This window comes from Ochotona curzoniae, unplaced genomic scaffold, assembly GCF_017591425.1.
Source record: "Ochotona curzoniae isolate NIBS_2020 unplaced genomic scaffold, NIBS_Ocur_1.0 contig_4692, whole genome shotgun sequence".
Lineage (NCBI taxonomy): Eukaryota > Metazoa > Chordata > Mammalia > Lagomorpha > Ochotonidae > Ochotona > Ochotona curzoniae.
Genome location: NW_024466361.1, coordinates 868,226 through 886,864, shown reverse-complemented (window position 1 = coordinate 886,864; position 18,639 = coordinate 868,226). Strand labels below are relative to the sequence as shown.

Genomic DNA, 18,639 nt, shown 5'->3' with positions numbered 1-18,639 from the left:
AGGTGGAGGCTGCCCATAGCCTCACACGGAGACACGTAGCTGTGCTTGGCCCATGGCCACAGGGACCCTGGGATAGGGCTGATGCCCCCCGCCCCCCAGGCTTCGTAAGCGGCAGGGGAGAGGACTGACCAAGGGTTCTTCGGAGACAGCAGATGTCATAATAACTTGTCCAGCACTCCTCCAAGCCTCCTTGGGTTTTTATTTGTCTAGGAAATTGGCCAGCATCCCCACAGCCTAGGGATGGCTACTGCTCACGCCCTGGGGGTTGGAAAGGGTGATCCTTCAAGGACAAGAAACTGAAGAAATGTCAGCCTAGGCTGAGTGGGGCCTGGCCATGGGTATCTTCCTGTCGTCATGAAGCTCAGTTGTGCATCTGTTCATTTATAACACAGCTGTTCACAGGGCTGGGGGAGGCCCCGCTGAACGGGCTGTGCTTTGTGGTGTCATCACCGCCGTCCCATTGCCTCACCTTCACTAACGCAGTAACTGGTGACAGCCCGCAGACACAGGGCATGTCACCATTATGAGCCAAGCGCGGAACTAGGCATGTTAATGCTCGCCTGATAGTAATACATTCTGGATTTGCAGCCCTTATTCAGCACATTTGCAAACCCTGCCGAAGGTTATGTAGTGGTTACTTTAGCACAGAATCCAGAGCTGAGTCTGGCCACTGACCTGCCCTTAAGAGGTGCCCATTCTGGCCCCGGGGTGATGGCTCTCTGCCCTTGCTGAGTCCTTGGAGATCTCCTCTCTCTGCTGTGGCTTGGTCAAGCCACAGGTTTGAAGCTGCCTTCATTCTTCCCTGCTGTCACTGATGTTCTTACCCACACTCAAACATGCCTGGGCCGTTCCTGCAGCTGGCAGCAGCTAGGGGAGGCCACCAGGTGAGTGATGGTGGTGAAAGACCCCTCTGTGCAGCCCCTCCATGGGTATACACTCCGTGCACAGCTCCCAGGCTGCCTGCTGCCCACTGTTGCCCTTTAGAATAGGCCACAGGAAGCCCAGAGCCATCCTTCCAGCCCTGGAGGACCTGGATGGATACTGGGAACTCCTTCTGTGGGCCATGCCTTCCAAGTCCTTGTTCCATGGCATACAGGGCTGCTGCTCCTCACAGGGAGAATAAGGCCACAGATCCACCGTCTGAGTGGACAGTTACATGGGAGTCACTGTGGACATCTGCTGAAGCTTAGCTGTCACCAGGCCAAGTGCTTTGTCCATTCTTGAGGCATCCTCAGACTCACACAATAATAGTCTCAATAGGAAAGCAGTGCCCGAAAGCCTTAGTAAACTGTCTCGAGTTGCATGGTACTTGTGTGTCCAAGTTAGAGCTACCCACCTTGCTGCCTGCCAGTGGACCCGCCCACAGCCTCCAGCCTCCTCACACGGGTGAGCAGGGCCCATCTGCCAGGTGCCAGGAGGAACTGAGGCGTGTGAAGCACATGGCATGGTACCTGGTACATCACAGGTGGTGAATTAACCATCCATTCGTTTGTGTCTCCAGGAGTAGGAGTGGTCTTCCCAGGCTCCTTTCTGGCAGAGGCACATGGGAAACTGCCAACTAGCGTTTTAGGGTACAAGTTACTACAATTAGTGGTGACTCCAGAGTTCTAAGGTGGCCACCCCTGTCAGTACTCCAAGCACACAGTGCTCTCCGCTGAGTCTCTGGGAGAGAGACAAGACAAGCCGTTTCTGCACTATTCTATATTGAAAATACTTTTGTCTGTACATGGCGCTTGTGAAGGTCAGGCAGGTCTCCCTTCTGTCTTTCACACGGTTTTCTCTGTGTCACTGTCAAAGCAGGTGGGGTCAAGGGCTGCTTGGTGGCCACTGTCCCCACCTTGTCTGCTTGGGACAATGCAGTTCATGCTGGGCAAGACCCCAAGGCATCGATTGTCCTGGCCCTGCATGGTAACACAGCATGGGCTTCTGGCACCTGCCCTGCCTACTTGATGAGTCCCTGTTCCCTTGCTGATCATCTGGTGTCCTGTTCCTCCTGGCTGGGGGCAGTGCTATTCAAGGGCAGCTGAAACAATGGTCACACAGAGCACAGGGCTCTACCCACCTTCCTGGCCCTGGGTCTCCTGGTGGCTGCCCTGCAGAGGTATCCCCTCTACACTGACAGGTGTGGCTCCTTCCAACTCCTGGGCTCTTTGGCAGCCAGGCTGTATCATGACTCAGTGGCTGAGTGTCATCATGATATGGCTTCGCCAATGAACAGGCCCTGCCCAGGTGTGGGATGTCCCTTTCCCCAGGCCCCTGCATACTCGGCCCCTGCCATCCTCCCAGCCCACCACCTCAGAGCTGTGAGGACAAGATGGGAGAGTTCCCAGTGGCCCTTGAGCCTTTGCTTCAGGTTGAATCTGCTTTCCACTGCCTGCCTGCTTCCAGATTTGTCTTCCTGCAGACAAGATGTCCCCTTCCTGTCCCCAGGCCCCCACCCAGGAATTACAGGTGTAGCCTTGAGTGAGAAGTCTGGGAAAGATGCACAGGGAGAGAGAAGGGGCAGGGTGGCCAGGGTCTTGCGGGATGAATGGCACTGTTTGCTCATTAGGGAGATTACTCTGAGCAAGACACAGCCAGAGTGCTCTTGTGCAAGCATCTGCCTGCTACTGGGAGATGATATTTATTGTTCAGTCCTTCGATGGATGTAAATAAACAGCCCGGCCCGGATAATGTTCCAGTAAACAAACAAGCAGCTGCCAGGAGCTCCCGGATGGCTGACCTTTGCGGAGGCCACCCCGCTGATGTTTTAATAGCAGTCTGCCTGGCAGCTCTCAGACACACCGTGCCAGCCGTGCAGCTAGGTGTTGTGTCCGTTCAGCAATGGGCAGGGGGCCTGAGGGCTGGAAGGAAGGCCCATGGGGGGAGGGGCATGGTGGACACGGCTGCCTGGACCCCAGCGTCGGTGTGAGAGGTGTCCCTGGAGAGCCACATGCAGGCAGCAACGCAGCATGCCCAGTGCCATGAGGAAGGCTGTCAAAGGGCGTGGGCAGCAAGATGCCATCCCTGAATCCTGATGTGGCTTTGCCTGCTGTTGCTATATAGGAATACTGCATATGGTGAAATACCTGGTGCCTCCAGGCTTCAAGGACCACTGGCTGGGTGCCCCCTACCTCCTTCTCCCTGGATTGGGGGGTTGCTCCTTGCTGCTGAGTCCCCTCCTCACCACTGCCACCATGAGCAGCTGCCTGATGTCCTGACCACCACTGGGTCCTGGAGGTCCTGCCATGCAGCAGTGTGCAGAGACAAGGCCTGGGTATGCAAGGCAAGCCTGGAGCGGAACAGCCCTGCGCAGCAGAACATCCTGCCTTTGGCTGGTGGGAATGGCATGGCTGGTGGGAGGCACCAAAGCACGATGGGCCACGCCATGTGCTGAAGGTGCCTGGGAGACGGGGGTGTGGTGGTGGCAAGGAGGGCATGAAGAGTCCGCTGAGGGCACCACGCAGGGTTGTTGCTACCCTGGATGTTTAGGTAGTTGGAGAACTGAGAAATGAGAACACAGAAGGGGTCACGTGGGCAACCCTTGAAGTGTGCTGCCCCCTTGAGATGAGCCCTACGTTCAGAGTATAGCTCAGGATGCGAAGAACTCATGGAAGAAAAGCAGTGCTAAGCAGCTCAGTAACTTTGATTTATTTGTGTACAGGTTAATATCATTATGTTGCATAATTACCTAAGGTAATATACTTTATGAAAATTAATTTACCTGGGTTGTTTTTTTTTTTTGTAATATGGTCACTTAGAAAATTGTAAATGGTATATGTAGTCCACATTTGTGGCTCATGTATCCCTGCCATCCAGTGCTGCTCTAGAATGTTCCATCGGGGCTAAGGCAAGGGCTAGAGGCACCTGCACCTGCCCCTGAGTTCACCCTAGCTCTCAGGTCTGCTCTACCCATCCCCTCCACTTTTATGACAACCGTTTTTATTTTTGATATTACACCCCTGTCAGGATATTATGCTTTTTTTCTCTGTTGTTTTCTTGTCCTCTTGCTTCCTCTACACACACTCTCTACTCCACAACATCCAGTCTATCAGCTGGAGAAGCAGCACACAGCCTGGCCAAGCACGCAGTCAGCGGGGAAGTGCCAGAGAGCACACTGCCACACGACTGCGAGGCCTCTGGGGGAGGGCTTTCCACATGTCTGAAGGTCGGCCCTCTCAACGTGAGCTTTCCAACAGCTCCTTTTACAGTGTTGTGAAGGCTTATTTATCTAGGTGAAGGCAGAGTGACAGAAGAGACACAGAGAGCAAGACTTTTTTCTATCTGCTGGTTCACTCCTCGAATCCCTGCCACAGCTGCGGACTCCGGCTGCTCTCCCACATGTGGTGGAAGAGCCCAAACCATGGCCGTGTGGTCTCCTCGGGCGTATTAGCAGGCAGTGCTAGCAGAAGGACACCTACTCCTAAAGAGTTTGTTTGATCATTTTTATTTACTTGAAAGGAAGAGTTAGAGAGGGAAGTTCAGAAAGAAGGAGCGAAAGGGAAAGATTCCATCCAATGGTTTGCTCCCCAGATAGCCACCATAGCTGGGATTAGGTCAGGTGTCACGTGCGGGTGCAGGGCCCAAGCGCTTGAATCATGCTCTCCTGACTTCTCAGGCCATTAGCAGGGAGCTGGACAGGAAGTTGAGAAGGCAGGACTTGAACTGGCACCCATGGGATGCTGAGACTATGGTGACGGTCTAACATATTGTGCCACAACACCCTCCACTCTCCTGGCTGTCGTTTTGAAATTCAACTCAACATGTTTTATCTTGGTAAAATCCGTTCTTTCACTAGTTTTGCTATGTCAAGTCAGTCTTCCTACCGAGTGTGGTGGCTTTTGAGTAAGTAAGATGGGACTTGCTGTGCTTTACCAGTGGCACTCCCATAGTTGCTGGTGCCATGTTGGTAGCTTTTTGTTGGAAGCACATGCATGTGCCTCTTCTCAGGACCTTGCCCTGACTCTGCCAGCTGCCCTGGGTTACACCCCAGTCAGTCGGCCAGACTTCTGGGGAAGGTCCATGCTGGCCTCAGACACTCCCTGCCACATGTCTGGCTTTCATGTGCAACATGAGAGCCCCCAGGAGAGAGTCTCCCCAGAAAGGGAGTGCTGGGACGCACCTCCAGGAGCTGGTGCTGAGCCTAGACACAGCAGCCTCCAGCTGCAGGGCGCCGCTGGAGGACTGTGTAATATGCCACTGCACTGAGCGACACACAGGTATTCAGGTGTGGTTTTATCCATTGTGCCAGCCTCAGATATCCAGCTTGACCCATGATGGGCTGTTTTCATTTTCTTTTTAAAAATATTTATGTATTTATTTGAAAGAGTTTGAGATAGAGGGATAGACAGACAGAAAGGGAGAGAGAGATCTTCCATCTGCTGGTTCACTGCTCACATCCCATAACGACCCACTAGGGGTGGGCTAGTCTGAAGCCAGGACCCAGGAGCCTCTTCCAGATCTCCCACGGGTACATGGACCCAAGCTCTTGGACCTTCCTCCATTGCTTTCTCAGGCTGTAAGCAGGGAACTGGATCAGAAGTGGTACAGCCGAGATTTGAACCAGTGTCCTTATGGGATGCTGGCATAACAAGCAGTGGCTTTGCCCATTATGCCACAACTCTGACCATGTCATTTACATTGTCTACCTTGAAAAGGAAATCCATTTGTTTTCTATCCTTTTTACTGTTAGATGATCCAGAGGTGTCACCTCCACAGAGTATGACAAGAAATCTGATTTGTTGGCGCCGTCACCTCGGGCATCAACACAGGGTGGCCCCCACATTGGCCAGCAGCGTGACCTCTCCCATTTACACTCGGGACTGTCTCTTGGTAGCCTGCCTGTCCTGGGCAGCTCTCCAGCTACTAGACTCTGGATCACATGCTGACCATGTGAGGGACAGACTGGCCGGGATCGTCTGCGCCTGAGCACTCCTTGCCAGCGCCAGAACCTTGTCTCCTGGTTCCCCTGGAACACTGTTAGAAGGATGCCTGGAATCGTCTTGCCCTTTAGACTGCCTTGAGCATGGCGAACAGTAAATGGCCCTTTCTTGCCCCTGTGTCTCTCTCTTGAGGAGGGGCTGAGGGTCACCAGCCATGGCTTGTACGCTGTGTGACAGGCATGACCTCATGAGACTCAGTCCCACAGCACCGTCCCTGCTCCCCAACTCCCAGCTCCATCCGAGGGTGGAGCATCTTCCCCAAGTTCCTCTCACTGAGTGCTAACAGCCCTCTGCACAGTCCTTGCTGCTTGCTACAGACCTTTTGCAAGAAATAGGAAATAAACTCATCATAACACTTGTGTTTGGGGAACCCCCAGACCCACTTTTCAACACTGAAAGTGCCTTTGCCCATCTCTAAGTCAGTCTCCTTCTGTGGTCAGATGGCCCAAAGTCCCACCGAGACTCATTATCTTAAATTACCTTTTGAGCCAGAACCTTGTCAGGAGGCTTTTGGAAAATTCAGATAGCTAAGAGGCAAGCCTGGGATCAGGAGACCCGGATTGCACTCCTGCTTGACATTAATGTGGCATTGAACTTGGAGCAAGGTACAGAGAGGTCCCCATCTTGCTGGTTTTATCAGTTACATGATTATGCGGGCAGCCAACATCATAAGCATTTGCAAAGCCATTGGATGACATGGTGTGATTTTGAGTGCCCTGCCAGATATGAAACAAAAGTAAAAGGGATGCATTCTTCTGAAAATTTGCACTGTTCTTCATTCATATGCTCATTTCTTTCCAGAAGAATTGCCATGGATGAAGAGGTGAGCCCTCTACCATCCTGGGTGCTGCTTGTTTGATACTGACGACTACCACTCCTTGACCTATTAGTTTGTCCACCCACTAAAATCGGGTCAACATGCTGACTGCAACATGTAGACTCATACTGGACACTGGGACCCATCAGACCTTGGCTGGGGCCCTGGCCATGTCACTGGATGGGGAAGCTAAGGCAGGTTGTTGAACTCTTGTGCCTCACTCGTGATAGCGACAGTGCCATACTTCCTCTGCTGAGTTAGCAGACTTAAAGAAAAGTTAGCTCCTTCTTTCCTCCCTCCCTCCCTCCCCATCTCTCTCCCTTCCTCCTTCTCTTCTCTTCTCTTCTCTTCTCTTCTCTTCTCTTCTCTTCTCTTCTCTTCTCTTCTCTTCTCTTCCCTCCACATGTCCCATTCCATACCTGATGTAGCTTGCTCATTAGCACTTTGCAGCTGGTGCTGCTGTTGGGCTGTGTAAGGGCCCCAAAGCAGCTGCTCCAGCCTCACTGCACTTTAGAAGTCAATGTCCGACACTCCACAGACCGTGCCACACTCTCCTTTTCTCTATGTCTTGGTGAATTCTTTCAGCAGATGGATGAGTAAATGCTTTCCCCTCTTTTTTCTTTCCTCTTTTTTTAAGTTGTGGATTTAAGATAGATTGTGTATTTAAAATGGGGTGGGAGGGGAAAAGGAGAGATTCATTCCTGTTTTACTCCTACTTTGGTGGTGCAGGGGACAGGGGAAGACATGACCCATGCAGTGCCCCTCAGAAGACCACCACTCCTCTGCTCCTGCCCCTGGCTTCCTCCGCTGCCCACCCTACCAACACATCACCCCGTCTCCAGGAGCAAGGACACTGGAGACAAGTGATCAGGGCGACCACTCGGGCACTGAATTCAATTTCCCCTGGATCGGAGCAAGGGGCCTGGATAGGACTTAGTTCCGCCAGCATTCTCCACGGAGCCTGCTCATGCAGTGGCCTGAGGAGGCTGGAGGGGAGCCAGGTTACTCAGTGTCACCTTCTTCTGCAGCTCCAGGAGGCTGAAGTCGGCTGGGCTGAGGGCCAAGGCCATCAGTGTACGGTCAGACTTGGGTGGTAATCCCAATTGGTTTTGCTTGAACTCCCATTTCGTTCAGATTAAATGAGGACCTGGCCAGTATGGACTTTGGATGGATTGGGCACATGCAGAAAAAGAGCTCTGGAAACCTGAGGTATTTCCATTTTCGGGGCTAACCACCACTCTCTAATTCCTTCTCCGGTTTTTGCTGCTCCTGGTGGTTCCATGAGCTTAACTGGAAGTGAACAAAGAGGAGTGTTCACTCATTCATTTATTTGTTCATCTTAAAATAAAAATTGATGTAGCGAAAACATGAGCATCAAAATCAAGAAGAGGAGCGGGGCTTTGGCACAATGATCGGCATGTCCCTTGGGACTCCTGCATCCCATCTCAGTGTGCTTCGATTTAGTCCCAGCTCCTCTACTTCCAGTTATAGCTTCCTGCGAGTGTGCACCCTTGAAAGTGGCAGATGATGGCTCAAGTAGGTGGGAGACCTGGCAGGAGCTCCAGCCCCGTCGCCTTGACCCAGCCAAGACCACTAATGGGGATCAGCTGGCAAGGCAGCAGATGGAAGCTAGCTGTTTCTTTCTCTGCCTTACACAGAGAGTGAGAATAAAGACTGCTAAACTTCAGTAGTGGCTAGAGACTGTCTCTGGACCTGCGGAGACTGGAGGCAGACTCGGATCTCAGCTCCCTGTGTTCAAGTGACGCTTGGAAGTTCCCCCAGAAGCCCCTGCACCAGCAGCTTCTCTCAGAAGTGAGGACTTGATGGCTGGATTCCAAATATGTCCCCAGCTTTTCCGGCTCAGGCCAGTCGCTCAATGTGCTTAGACATTTTCTCCCACTGATAATATGGACCCTGGGGGCATAACCTTGAAAGTAGGAGTAGGAAGGTGAGAAAGGAAGGTGGAGAGACCACGTCAGCCCTAACAACAGCGCTCATCTATGCGATTAAGAGGACCTTGTCTGTAAGGACTTAGGAGCAAAACACCTCCTGGTATCTGATGTCTCGGAAGCTTAAATACAAGGGCCCGAAAGGAAAAACAAAACAATCAGAACTTGGAACAAGCACATAAACCAGAAAATCACCTGGTAGGAGAGAGGCGTGAAGCAGTTGAACTCCGAGTGACCTGATGTGGTGTGTTGTTGTTCGTGGGGTGTCCTTTCTGTAATGCAGTGCCTCTGAGTAATTCTTACACTCCTTGATCTCATGAGAGGTTAAAAATTATGTCATCACTGGTAAAGAACTTGGGAAGGCAATGGAGGATGGACCAAGTGCTTGTGCCTTTGCAACCAGAATGGTGAACCAGAATGGAGAACCAGGCTCCTGACTTCAACTTGACCCTGTGTGGCCTTTGGGGCCATTTGGGGAAAAGAATCAACCATTGGAATATTTCTCTTCTCTCCTTCTTTAACTCTTGACCTCCACCACTTTCTGTCTCCTCTGCCTTTCAAGCAAGTAAATCGTTTAAAAAATATTGTATACTAAAATTTAAAATTAGAGTACTTAATGGGACATTTAGAATATAGTTTTTTACCTTAATTTTGTTATGAAGTTTCTAAAGTTATAGCTTGGATGCCCAGAGTTTTACACTAATGGTACCTGGGTGGGTTTGGAGTTTGGTGGTCTCTAGCTCTCTCCTAATCACATTTTCAGTAATATTTGCACCCAACATAAATGGTAGTGTTACTAGCACCAGGCTATAGACCTGTTAGACCCGTGTGCTCAAACTCTTGATGGTTTTAGAGAGCTGTATTCAGACACAGGGCCCAGATAAGCAGTGTGTCCCAGCCTGTGGTGACTCCACATGACTGGGAGGACTAGGCCTTCTCTGTCACGGGTACGCTGGCAAAAGTCTCTTGCTGTTATATTTACTCAGTTCTTGGAAGGAAGGACTTCCCAGTAGCCTGGGAATGATCCACTCTGCTCAATGTTTCCAGAGGGTCGGGGATGACTCGCCTGAGCCCATTTTCCTGTAATGCTTCTATCTCTCCACCTAGGGACACACATGGAACATGTAGGGGGTTCGGGATCCGTATCTACTCCAGACCCTGAATTATAAGCTAGTGATGTCAATTTTCTGAGACAGGCCACTTGAGGTACAATTCCTCGAGAACTACAGTTCCTCAGGTGGACCTCTTGCTTTGTTCTGACCAAGGTACAGCAGTGGCATGCAGGTGGCAGTGTCAGAAGTTAGCTGTCCATTGTTCAACCACAGTGGCAAATTACATTGCCTTCCTAATGCAGGATGGCACCGAAGCTGCTGTCCTTTTCTCTAAAGAACCACAGGTCCTCAAAGACTTGAACCTGAGATGTTAGGGGTCAAGGGAACAAGTCCAGACTCTTGGTGAAGCCTGGCTTGGCGTCTCCCATCCCCTTCTCCTTGGCGTTCCCATCAGGAACCCTGAGCTGGGCTTGTGTCAGGATAGAGCTCACTGCCTGTCCCTTGGCTGGTGGGAGGGTCTTTCGCTTGAAGCTGACTCAGCACAGAGTATGAACTCATGTTGGCTTTCCTGTTTCTCTTCACAGATCCGGGTGGATGGGCCCAGGGGCAATGCTCTCCAGTACGAGACTGTGCAGGTGGTGGAGCCCGGCCCTGTCCTCCGGGATATGGCCTTCTCCAAGGATCATGAGCAACTCTACATCATGTCAGAAAGACAGGTAAGGCTGTTCGGCCCCTGCTAGACTAGCAGCTAAATCCTAGCCCATGGCTCCGTGGGAAGCCACAGGAGGCCAGCTGTGGAGAGGAGGTTTGATTTCTTTGCTTCAGCATGTTTCCTCTTGGTTTTGCTGCCTGGGGACTGAGGCTGGGTGAGCTGCAACAGGCAACATTGAACAGCACCAAAACCTCTGAATCTAGAACAGCTCACTTCAGAAATGATGGTGTGGGTTCAGGGCCAACATTTACTGTCTTGATGAAACATGATACAGTTGCCCAAGTTTTTGGCTCTGCCTTCGGCTCTTCATCCAGCGTGACCCTTTTGGACCATGCATGTCCGAGGAAGGGTGAGGCTTTGCCCGAAGATCCTCAACAAGGGAACATGCTGGAATAACGGCTTGGCTATCCTGTATATGTGAGGGTGTTTGCTTGAGTGCCACAGTTCACTGCTTGGAGCATGCCACCCTAGAGCGCACACTGACCTCCAAGTGCAGACTAACGCTGCCATACCTCTTCCTCGGCGTCATCCTTCAGTCCATGAATATGCATTGATCAGGTCTTGGAGGCAAAGGCACAAGTCATGGGGATCACATTTCCCCTCCTGTTCTTCTTCCCTAGGGTTTTGCCAACAAAGTCTGGATTGTTCTGTCCCCACTCTGCAGAGTAGAAAGTGGATGAATACCACATTATGCCACCCACAGGGCCCGTGCATTATGCCCTGGCAGCGTAGAGCAACTTGCCTGCCTCCAGGGCTGATGACATCTGCTTTTGCTGTGGGACTCCCCAGTCTCCTGGCCTCAGCCACACTGGGACTCATTGTGGTGTCGCTATTGAAGCTGCCATGGCTTGGGAATGGCCTCATGAGGCTGAGTGGGAGTGGAGACGCCTGGGATGGAGTCAGCAACTGTGAACAAGGCTGCCCCCTGGCACCCCTTGTTTTCAAGTGGGGTCCTTCCTCCCCCTACTTGTCTCCAAGATCCTAGTCTCCAGTGGAAGCAGCTTTCTTTGGTAGAGTGAATCCTTTGGAGAAGATTCAAAATCCATAAAAAGCATTGGATTTTCCGTGATGTCTTACCTAACCTGAAAAATAAAATTTCCAAAACAATAACCTTAAAAGAACTCCTATGGCTGGAAAACCTAAGATAATAATATAGGTTGCCAGCCCTCTCTGATGACTGAGTTGATTCTGAGTGTCACTCCTCCCGGGGTGCCACCTTGAAATCCTTACTTGCTTCTTGGGCCTGAGGCAATTCCTCTTCTCTGGTAGAACCATCTTTACCCATGCAGGCTTGACAGTGAGGTGTACTTAGAACCATGCCTCCTGGGTCTGTTGGAAAGGAAAGCAGAAATGCATAAGGCCATCCACCTTGGACGTGCTTCTTACAGTGGTGAAGGGTAGCCTGCCACCTGAGTCGCAATCCCCAGGGACCCAAGTCACCCCTCGGATCCCCAGAGATTGTTTGTGTAGGATAGGATAGCTCAAGGGTTAAGTGTACAGCTCTTGGTGTCGAAATGTCTGAGCATGAGTCTTGACTCTGTGATTGACTGTGAGCTCAGTCCAGTTCCTGTCATGTGGTAGTAACAGCATTGACTGCAAGATGGGGTGGCTGCTGTTTACAACAATCTGTTATGTACCTTGAAATAATTAAGAGAATGGAGTTCAAGGTTCTCAACATGAATAGATGTTAATTACTCTATCTGATCATGCATTTATGTACATGTGCCATATTATCACATTATTACTCCATAAATATGAGCAATGTCTGTCAGTTAAGAAACAACATTGAGTAGTCAAGTTGTTTCAGTGGGTAGAAGCAGAACTGTGGCTGTGTAAGTCCTAGACAAACAGAGATACTCTGGCGTTGAGGACACTGTGGCACTGACTGTGTTTGGAGTTCAGCAGGTGCAACATCGAGATTCTCCGTGGTTCTTTTGGATTGGAACACAAAAGTCCAGGTCCAGGCCAAGGTGAACAGGGAGCAGGGATCCAGCTCAGGAGAGCAACAAGCCGTGGCTTCAGGGACCAGGCAGGCCGAATTGAGCTCAGGGCCAACAGCAACTTTGTCAGTTCACCTGGGGGTTGCTAGACCTCAGTGTCTGGAGAAATTCCAGCCTTGACAAATCCGAGGGAGCAGTACTGAGTGCAGACTCTGCGTGTGTGCTTGGCTGTGAAGTCTGCTCTGCCTGGGAAGCACTTTCCTGGCTGGCTGATGTTTCCCTGACCTTTGGAGCTCCACTCTGCTGTCACATTCCTTCCCAAGCTGACCGTGACCCTCAGGTAGACACCTCTGTGATGGCTCTTCTCAGATCAGGCCGCAGTGATGACTCCCGTGTCCTTTCCCCAGTGGAGAGTGTTAGCAGTGAGTGGACAGCTGTGCCTTATCTCTCGGAGTCTCACTTGTAAGCCCTGCAGAGTGGTGTTCATGAATGAGCCCCCAGTGTCTTTGCAGACCTCCTCTCAGTCGCCTGCTGCTTGCACTCATTTCCCTTTCAGACTCACAGTTTGTGTAAGACCTCCGTGGAGATAAAGCAAGTCCTACTGCCCTCACTCCAGTATTGTGACTTTCATTTCTGCTCATGCTAGGCTGCCAAAACAAAAACCACAGACCGGATGGCTTGCACAGTAGAGATTTTATTTCCTTGCCAAAAAGTCTTCAAGATCAAGGTGTTGGCTGATTTGGTTTGTCCTGACTCATTCTCCTTGGCTTGTGGGCATCGGTCCTCTCTCTGCATCATAGCCTCTCCTCCATGGGTGCACATCTCTGTGGTGTGTGGCCTCACTTCCCTCTGTGGAGCACCAGGTTAGAGAACTGCTCTGGCCTGACCATGCCCTTGAAGAGCTTGTCTGCAGGCCAGTCATGGGCAGAGCTGCTGGGACGGAGCGTTCCAACGTGTGCATTTTTGGCAGGTGTGGATACAGTTCATCCAGTAACATCACCATCACAACTTTTGCCCTGAGTTTATGTTGTTTTATTTAAGCACACCTGCCATTTCAACTTGAATGATCTACGTTCTCTCTTAGTCATATATAACACATGTGTGTGCAAGACACATGCAACACACCTACTACCCACAAAGCAGAACTTTAACTTTTTTTGAAAACCCTTGGTTCAACATTCCTGAAAGAAATGAGTAAGTGACATTGAACCCCAAGAGTGAGCAGCTGTTTTCTGTAATGACTCAGATAACGGAAGTAGAGTGTGAACCACCGGGGCTCTGCTCTTGTGATGCACAAATAGCCATGGGTGGAATGTAAGCAAACAGGAATGGGCGTGTACCAATAAAACTTTATTTACAGAAATGAATCCGGCAGCTGATATTCTTCTGAGCCCCAAGTCAAACCCACAATGAAGACGTGCTGTGGGGTGATTGTTACAATGGAGTCTTCAGAAAGTGTTCCGGAAAGCATAGGATGCAAACTCTTGACCTTTGAGACTCAAAACAGAAAAATAACTTTGTTCAAGCTATTGCTTCTAATACACCCATGTCCTCCTGGAATTCCTATCACCCAAAGCTGCTTCTTCCAAGTCTCCTTTTAGGATTCCTCTTATGCCTTGCTTTCTTTAGCATCGCACTAAGTGCTTAGTTTGGTCCCATGACTCAACAGCAGGTGCTCATGTATCCTGCATTCTCCCCTTGACTTTAGGCTCACATATCCAATGGCCTGCCTGACATCACGTCTGAGGCATCTCACAGGTGTCTTCAGCTTCACGTAGCCAAGGCCGAGGCCAAGCTCCAACCCCTTCCTCCCAGCTTCTCCTCTCTGTTTCCTGTCTCAGATAGTTGCAGTTCCACCAGTCCCAGCATCATGGGGAATTCTGTTGGCGTCATGAAGTAGTTCTAGAGTGTGACCGTTTCTCATCGGCTGCTTGGCTGACACTGGATTGAGCCACTGTCGTTGCCTTTTCAGTTTTCTTTGAGGATGCAGACCCTGGCACATTTCTGAACCAATACACGAATGAGTGCAGAAGCGAGTGAACTAATTCGGGGTGAAGAGAGCTGTGACTCACAACTCCCGTTTGATTTCTGCTGCTCTCACTTCTATAACTGAGGATTAAAATTCACCGTGAAACACCAGTGTGTGCATTCCCAGGTCTCATAGGAAGAGCAGGCTCTGGTCCTAGGCTTAATGGAATGGTGACCCAGGTTATAAGCCGAGGCCTCTTTCCAGCCACACTTCCTAGCAGGGAGTGTGTATAGCTGAGTTCTGATGGACAGAGGGCACTGCTCTGTTGTATCTATTCTCAGAGTTCTCCCCTCTCCTCTCTTGGGACCAACAGCAGGGAAGGGTGTAATAGACCTTCTGACCCTTGCTGAACTTAATGGGAAATCCAGAGGGAAATAACATGTGACAAGGGGCAAGAGAAACAAGGCGAGTGGCACAATCTGGAGGCTGGGGAATACTTCCTACGCTAACAGAAGGGAGCTTGTTCTTTCTTCCCATGCTGGCATGGTTCCAGGACCCTGTGCTGTGACTCCAGCCCACCTTGGCCATCTCATTTAGTGATCCTGTTTCCTGGCTCTCTGTGCACCTGTTTTCTAAGCTCCTTCCCACCGAAGGTCTTTGCATTTACTGTCTGCTAGGAAAGCAGCCTCTGCCTCTTCCTGAAAGAGGCTCCTCCTGCAAACGTCACGTCCTTGGAAGGCGTCTATTTAGTTCTTCTTTTTCCTCTTAGTTTTTTTCTTTTTACATCATTCTGTTTAGTCCACCATAATGTGAACACTACCTGTTGGATCATTTCCCGTAACTATAGACTAGCATGTGGCTCTTGTCTCTCCTGGCTACTCCTTTGCAGCTAGCACCTAATGACCTCACCCAGCGCAGGGTGGAGCTGGATGAGAGGAAGAGCTGTGGGCCACTGCACTCCTGATTAAGAGCCACCCTTCTTAGAGAGCCCTCTGTGTCTCACCTGGGCTGGGACCTCTGCTTGGAGGTGATGTACAAAGAATGGAATTGATGTGGTCAGCACACCTCCAGCTCCAGCAAGAGCTAGGGCACCGCCTCTGGACTTCAGAGGAGTTCCATGTACCTTCTGGCATGTCAGCTCTTAGGCACTCATTCATGCTCCTTATTTCCAAGTGAGGCTGTACCGACTGCCTCCGCCTGCCCTCTGGGTGCCCTCATTCCACCCTGGAGGGCAGACTGGAGATCTGGGTAAGCAGGGAAGATATTTTCCATACTACTTCAGCAGTTGTGAAGTTGCTAATGAAGCCGTAGTTTTAGCCTTTGCCTCCCCACCACTGTTTGGAGCTGTTCCTGGAAGATCCCTCTTCACTTCCTACGCAGCAAAAGGCTTCAGCAGGAGCAGGTGGGTGGTGGAAGGAAAGGGGGAGGATTGTGTGTCTAATAGGGGGATGGAGGAGAAGATGGCGTATGTGTGATGGTGGATGTGTGCATGCCCACGAGTGCTGTCCGTGTCGGCTCTGGGATCTCAGACAAGTTACAACCCTCCCCTCAAGCCGCTGAGTCCATCGTTTATTCAGTAGCCAGCTGATACTTGCTGGATGCCTCTATGTGTGAGGTCTCCTGGCTGGTTTTATGGAGGGACTTTGATGGATACCTGCTGTCCTCAGAGAACTGGCAATCTGGACAGAGGATGGATAACTATGTCAGGTCATGGTGGACACGATGAAAAATCAGTCCAATCTCAGAAGAATAAAGTGATGGCCCGAAAAGTAGGCAGGATGCACTTCTCTACTACCCAGGAGCAAACTTCTGAACTGCTGCGTGACATGAATCAGCAGGAGCAGAGCGTCCAGGAGGGAGCTGGGCAGAGGCCAGAGGCCAGGAGGGATGAGGCGGGGCAGGGAAGGTGGTGTGATGGGACAGAGGCTGCCTGGGCCCCCACGCCCTCCTTCTGTGCTCTGGGAAGTGAGGATGTGACAAGCAGCATTGCTGTCCTAGGTCAGCTGTGAGGACGGAATGAGGTCAGGCCCGCCCTGAGTGCATGGCAGCATCGGGCGGAGACGAGCGGTGGACATCAGCTGCAGCCTGAGCCGTGGAGCCCAGAAGTTGCTTCTGTTAGGATAGATTCGAGTTCCTCTCTGTGCTAGCTGGCTGGTCCAGTACAGAGTGTGTCTGCATGCACTCAGGAGGCCTCAGCGTCATTTGGTAGTGACACGCTTGTCTCTCCCTGTGCTGTGTTATCTCTGCTGCCCGAACCCTGGCACAGTTCTCCCTGGTGTCTCCCTAGTGTATAGGAGTGTGAATATACCCCGTACACATTTACACACACACACACTTTACCCTGCATCCGTCCCTGTCTGCATACATCCGCGAGTGTCCTCACTGTGTATGTGTAGGGTAGGTTGTACGTGTGTGTGCATATATGACACGTGACTGCTAAAACTGCAGTCACGTCAAGGGAATGTCTACACACACTGAAATCACAGTGATAATGCCCTTCTGTGCAATGGAGGGCTCAGGTGGCCCTGACACACCGTGCAGGGGAGAAGTGACGTCAGAGGTGCAGATACGCATGGACATGAGGTGGCAGAGCGGGGCTGACCTCAGGTGGCCCTGACACACCGTGCAGGGGAGAAGCAGCTGTCCCCAGGCAGGCCAAGTGTCATCTTTGATGGGTCCCACAGAAGGTGGCAGATTTTTCAGTAGATCTCAGCATCTCTGCCATCCCATACCCCTGCACTTGCAGTTGCATCTGGTCCAAGGCCAGCTTTCATGGCATCCTTTGCTGACTCCTGTTGATGTTGGATCTGCTTCCAGGCACCTGGGGACACTTACAGCAATCTTCCTCCTGGGCTGCTGGCGCACAAGTCCCAGCTACTAACTCAGACACACGTGCCTGCTGGGGGTTGGCCAGGTGGGCCCAGACACAGAGCACCTGAGGTCAGAGTTGCCTGGGATGGAACAGGACTGCTTGCCTGGCTCCCTCCAGTGCAGTTCCACAGAGAGCTGGCGAGGGGCATCCTGCTCTGTTCATTCAGGATTTACTAGGCACCCACTTGTGCCGAGGACTTGCCAGGACATTGGCTACACAGCAGTGGAGAAGCAGAAAAATATCCCTACAGTCTCAGCAAAAGGGAGCCGCGAGGAAGGCACGGACAGTGTGAGTGAGGCCAGTGTGGGTTGGCAGGCCCTGGCTGCTGTGGGGAAGGGAGAGGGAGCAGCAGGCAGGGAGGAAGGGCTGGGGGTGCAAGAGGAGTGCTCAGAGGACCACTCCATCCCAGAGGCCAAGGGCAGCCTGTGTGCCGCCGTCCTCAGGCTTCCTGCCTCGTCTGTGTGTCTTACCAAGTCCTCTGAAACCAGCGGATGGAGGGCATGAAGGCACCTCTGTGATGGCGGGTTCCCAGGGTCAGCAGAGACAAGGACCTTCAGGGAGGCTGTCTCTGCGGAGGTAGCTCTGGGTGGGGAAGGCCTGCTGCTGTTTGCCTGTGCCCGCATGCTGGGGTCGTACAGAGGGGAGCTGAGGCGCAGTCTGAGTATCCTGGGAGGCCTGCAGAGGTTGGTGGCATGTCCTGTTGTTGAGCTGGTTTCTGCAGCCCATGGTGAGCCCCCTCCCCCTAGTGGCCCTGTCCTATGTGCTGTGAGGTGGATGGTGACACAAAGGCTCTCCAGCATCCTTCTGTCTCTGCCGGGACCGAGCTGTACGTTCTGGTTTGCATGTATGGGGCTGACAGTGTGACAGGCCTGACTGGACATTCGCTCTTGGCAGCTGTGTCTGATAGCTCCTGGAAGGGCAGACTTGAAGCATAGTGAGGAGTGAGTGACAGGAGTTGCCACCACTGCGGGCTTTCACCCAAAGGAAACAGGTGCTGCAGGCTATACCTGCCTCTCTCCCTGACAGGATAAGAGCCCTGGGTGCCCGTGGCTGAGCTCTCTTTGTTCCCTGCCTTCACCACCAAGGCGGAGCATCTCCAGGCCGCCGCCCAGAACTCTGGGACACAGCCAGGGCCTTGGCCCAGACTACAGATGACTGAAGGATTCAGTGTTCCAGCTCTCTGCGGTCTGTGGGTGTGGGCAGCCCTAGGCAGCCTGGATTCTCCCTTGCCTCCAAGAACCTACAGGTGAAAAGCCGTCAGGCTTACCTGTGCAGCGCTCTCCTGCCAACACCACCCTCCGCTCTCCCTGGAAACAAGGGGAAGCACAGAGATAGAAGTGGCTTGTCTGGAACCCCACTACGCACAGGCAGAGCCCCACTGCAGTGTCCTCCCAGCCCCAATGCTGA

At 51.8% G+C, this 18,639-nt stretch overlaps 1 protein-coding gene across 4 annotated transcripts in view; it reads left to right on the top strand.

Moving 5' to 3' along the window:
- PLXNA4 (plexin A4) overlaps positions 1-18,639 on the top strand; it is a 287,259-nt gene that overhangs the window by 152,394 nt on the left and 116,226 nt on the right. For 2 of the 4 annotated variants that reach the window (XM_040987483.1, XM_040987485.1), the window contains exon 3: positions 10,324-10,455. In XM_040987483.1, coding sequence (XP_040843417.1) covers positions 10,324-10,455 — 132 coding nt within the window. The remainder of the gene's footprint in view (positions 1-10,323; positions 10,456-18,639) is intronic. The other 2 variants (XM_040987484.1, XM_040987486.1) reach the window with 2 other exon arrangements.